Source organism: Nelumbo lutea, chromosome 1 (assembly GCF_056320005.1).
Source record: "Nelumbo lutea isolate HS-2025 chromosome 1, American lotus-T2T, whole genome shotgun sequence".
In the NCBI taxonomy this organism is placed as follows: Eukaryota; Viridiplantae; Streptophyta; class Magnoliopsida; order Proteales; family Nelumbonaceae; genus Nelumbo; species Nelumbo lutea.
In genome coordinates this window covers 202,879,760-202,882,653 of record NC_142684.1, presented here as the reverse complement: position 1 = coordinate 202,882,653, position 2,894 = coordinate 202,879,760, and the positions used below count along the sequence as shown (strand labels likewise).

The following is a 2,894-nucleotide window of genomic DNA, read 5'->3' as shown; positions in this document are numbered from 1 at the left end:
ACAAATGAAGTAAAATAAGACCTCAAGGCTGTGTTTGGTTGCTGTGCAATTTTATTTGTACTAGCTAGTACAAATGCATAGGAGTGCAAATGAAAAAAAAAAAAAGTGTATTCTTGTTTAATTTTTTTTTGGGTTTTACTTGATTCTACTTCATGTCCTAATTTACTTCATTTACACTGCAATCAAATAAAAAATCTAAAATTTGAAACACAAATAGGTCAGAGTTTAAATTTAAATCATTTGCATTGCCATAATTTTGCATCACTGCAAATTTATTTTTATTGCAACCAAACACAGCCCAAACATAACAAAGCAAAACCCAGGACAAAATAAAATCAGAATTTGCATTCTTTTTATTTGCACTCTCATACATTTGTATTAGTACTAATAAAATTGCACTGCAACCAAACATAGCTTTTAAGTTCAAAAAAGAAAAAAAAATCACACATCAAATACAAATTATTATTTAATATCTATTAATAATATGCTTTTTATTATTTATAAGATTATTATTGGGCAAGCCCGTGAGGCTACCTTGAAATAGGTATACTTCAATGGTGCAATGTATCTCAGCGGTCGGTCTTCCTCCTATGAATTCCAAAAATAATATTCTTTCCCTTCCCCTTTAGGAATTGGGGACCAATCCTTTTTTTTTTTTTTTTTCTTATTCAGTGTTTTCAACCGTTGAATTTAAGGCGTTCGTTGGGTAGCCTGACACCAATTACAGCTTTATGAACAACTTTTCAACTCTCCGTATTTATGAATGAATGCATATACTTATACTTATAATAAAATATATATAAATATACATTATGAATGCATTGTTGCATATACGTATATTTATGAATAGTGAATACATTATACATAAGTATTTACATGCATGCATAAATACATATTTATATAAATATTTTAAAATTTAAACATGCAGGTTCAGGTTCATACTTATCAACTCTCACCTGAATTTCAACTCAACCTAACCCAACTTTTTCAAGCTGGGTTTGGGCTAATCCAACCCAAGTTGCAGTTCTATATAAATTCCTCTTTCCACTTCCTCAGCAAAGAGAAAGCCCAGGTAGAAATCCCTCAGCACCTTATAAGAAGCACTGCTATATATGCATTCCCTCACTGGTTTTGCTCTCTACCAACTTAGAAGTAGTTTTGAACCTGCTTACACATACCCTCATTTGGGAATTGGGATTTGGGGTTTCCAACTCTCAGGTCTCTCCAAATGGATAGAAGACCTTGTTGCTCCAAAGACGGATTGAATAAAGGAGCTTGGTCTGCTCAAGAAGACAAAGTCCTCATGGATTACATTAAATTCCATGGTGAAGGAAAATGGAGAGGCCTTCCCAGTAAGGCAGGTGAGCTATCAAGACCCAACCACCTTGCTTTGCTCCGTTGTTGATGAGTTGTAAAAATCTTCAAGATGAACCCAATAATATAATGTCATGTGGATTCAATTCAATTTGGGTTCTTTTTTTCTTTTCTTTTTAATTACTCCATAATATTCAGAATCACTTTCTTTTTATTTATTCGAATTGTTGATATTTAATCCAGGTCTGAAGAGATGTGGAAAGAGTTGTAGGCTTCGTTGGCTGAATTATCTGAGACCAGATATCAAGAGGGGGAACATAGCCCATGATGAAGAGGAGCTCATCATCAGGCTTCACAGGCTCCTGGGGAATAGGTAGTATCGACCTGAATATATACCACTAATAATCGTTAACTTGGGTTTTCTACGTAGTTTAATTAGTTTTTGTGTACGTGATCATCATCACTGTAATTAAAGCAATTGGGTGTGTTATAATGTGCAGATGGTCGCTGATAGCAGGGAGGCTTCCTGGACGAACAGACAATGAAATCAAGAACTACTGGAATACTAAATTAGTAAAGAAGGTGCAAGACCATCCTAAAACAATAACTTCTTCTACTCATAGGCACTCAAACGTGTCTAAAGACGACGACGACGACAACGAGAAGAAAAAGAAGCCAATCGAGCCATCACCGACGCCCAATACGGAATCGCGAGTAGCTCGGCCCAAGGCAGTGAGGTGCACCAAAGTTTTTCTCAGTCCACCATGCAATAACCAGCTGGTTGAACCCTTTGCGACCTCCACAGCAATGGACTTAGAATCCAATGACTGGCTGTCGTCGTTCATTCCTGAGGAAGATAATTCACTGGATTTTATGATGGATCTCAATGTGGATGAGTTTGGTCCATCTGATCTCCTCAATTCTGACTTTGACTTTTTCCAGCTTTGCCGTTACGATAATGGATTGGTGGGGGAGATCAGCTGCTGCAACGACATAACTCCATCTTCCGACCAACCTCTCTTTTACCCTGACGAACTGCTGGTGTGGGAAATAAGGGGAAAAGACTGTGCTAAACTTAAACACGATGTCGTCTCGGACCTCCGATCTTAGGAGACTTATCTTGATTGCGATGATAATTTGTTACCACAGTAGTTCAAAGGCAGTTATTGTTGTTGGTAACTTCGTTCTTCCGCCCTGAACAAATAACAGGCCACTAATTAATTAGTTGCACAGGCGAATGTAGTGTGTTTGCTTTTTCTGTGTAGTGCGGATCTAATAACAATAGCTAGTAGGGAACCCTTATTGTGGAGAGCGTTTCAATAAATTTTCTGATAACTCTAACTGGGTTATCTCCTACTGTGGAGAATCTTGCATAGACTCGCTTCTATTTTTCCGTCAGTTTGGCAAAGCAAGGCCTGCCTGTAGTTTGATTGACGTTCACGTTAAAGCAAAAACAAAAACCACTGGACGGTCATCTCTCTTGCTACATTGTGATGGACAAATCATATCTCCATTAATTCTTTCACTTCATCATCATCGGCTGGGACCTTTTAATTTTTCCAGGAAAAACTATTTGAATA

At 37.1% G+C, this 2,894-nt stretch overlaps 1 protein-coding gene across 1 annotated transcript; it reads left to right on the top strand.

Moving 5' to 3' along the window:
• Nucleotides 1-970: 970 nt before the first annotated feature.
• LOC148880444 (transcription factor MYB1-like) lies at nt 971-2,691 on the top strand. The gene is made up of 3 exons (XM_088966997.1): nt 971-1,361; nt 1,558-1,687; nt 1,815-2,691. The coding sequence occupies exons 1-3, from the start codon at nt 1,229-1,231 to the stop codon at nt 2,422-2,424; spliced, it is 873 nt and encodes a 290-aa protein (XP_088823123.1). The 5' UTR covers nt 971-1,228; the 3' UTR covers nt 2,425-2,691.
• Nucleotides 2,692-2,894: the final 203 nt, after the last annotated feature.

Coding starts and splice junctions, on each gene's coding strand:
- LOC148880444 (XM_088966997.1), top strand. CDS start 1,229: ATGGATAGAAGACCTTGTTGCTCCAAAGACGGATTGAATAAAGGAGCT. Junction 1,362..1,557: donor AGGCCTTCCCAGTAAGGCAG/GTGAGCTATCAA, acceptor TATTTAATCCAG/GTCTGAAGAGATGTGGAAAG. Junction 1,688..1,814: donor CACAGGCTCCTGGGGAATAG/GTAGTATCGACC, acceptor TATAATGTGCAG/ATGGTCGCTGATAGCAGGGA.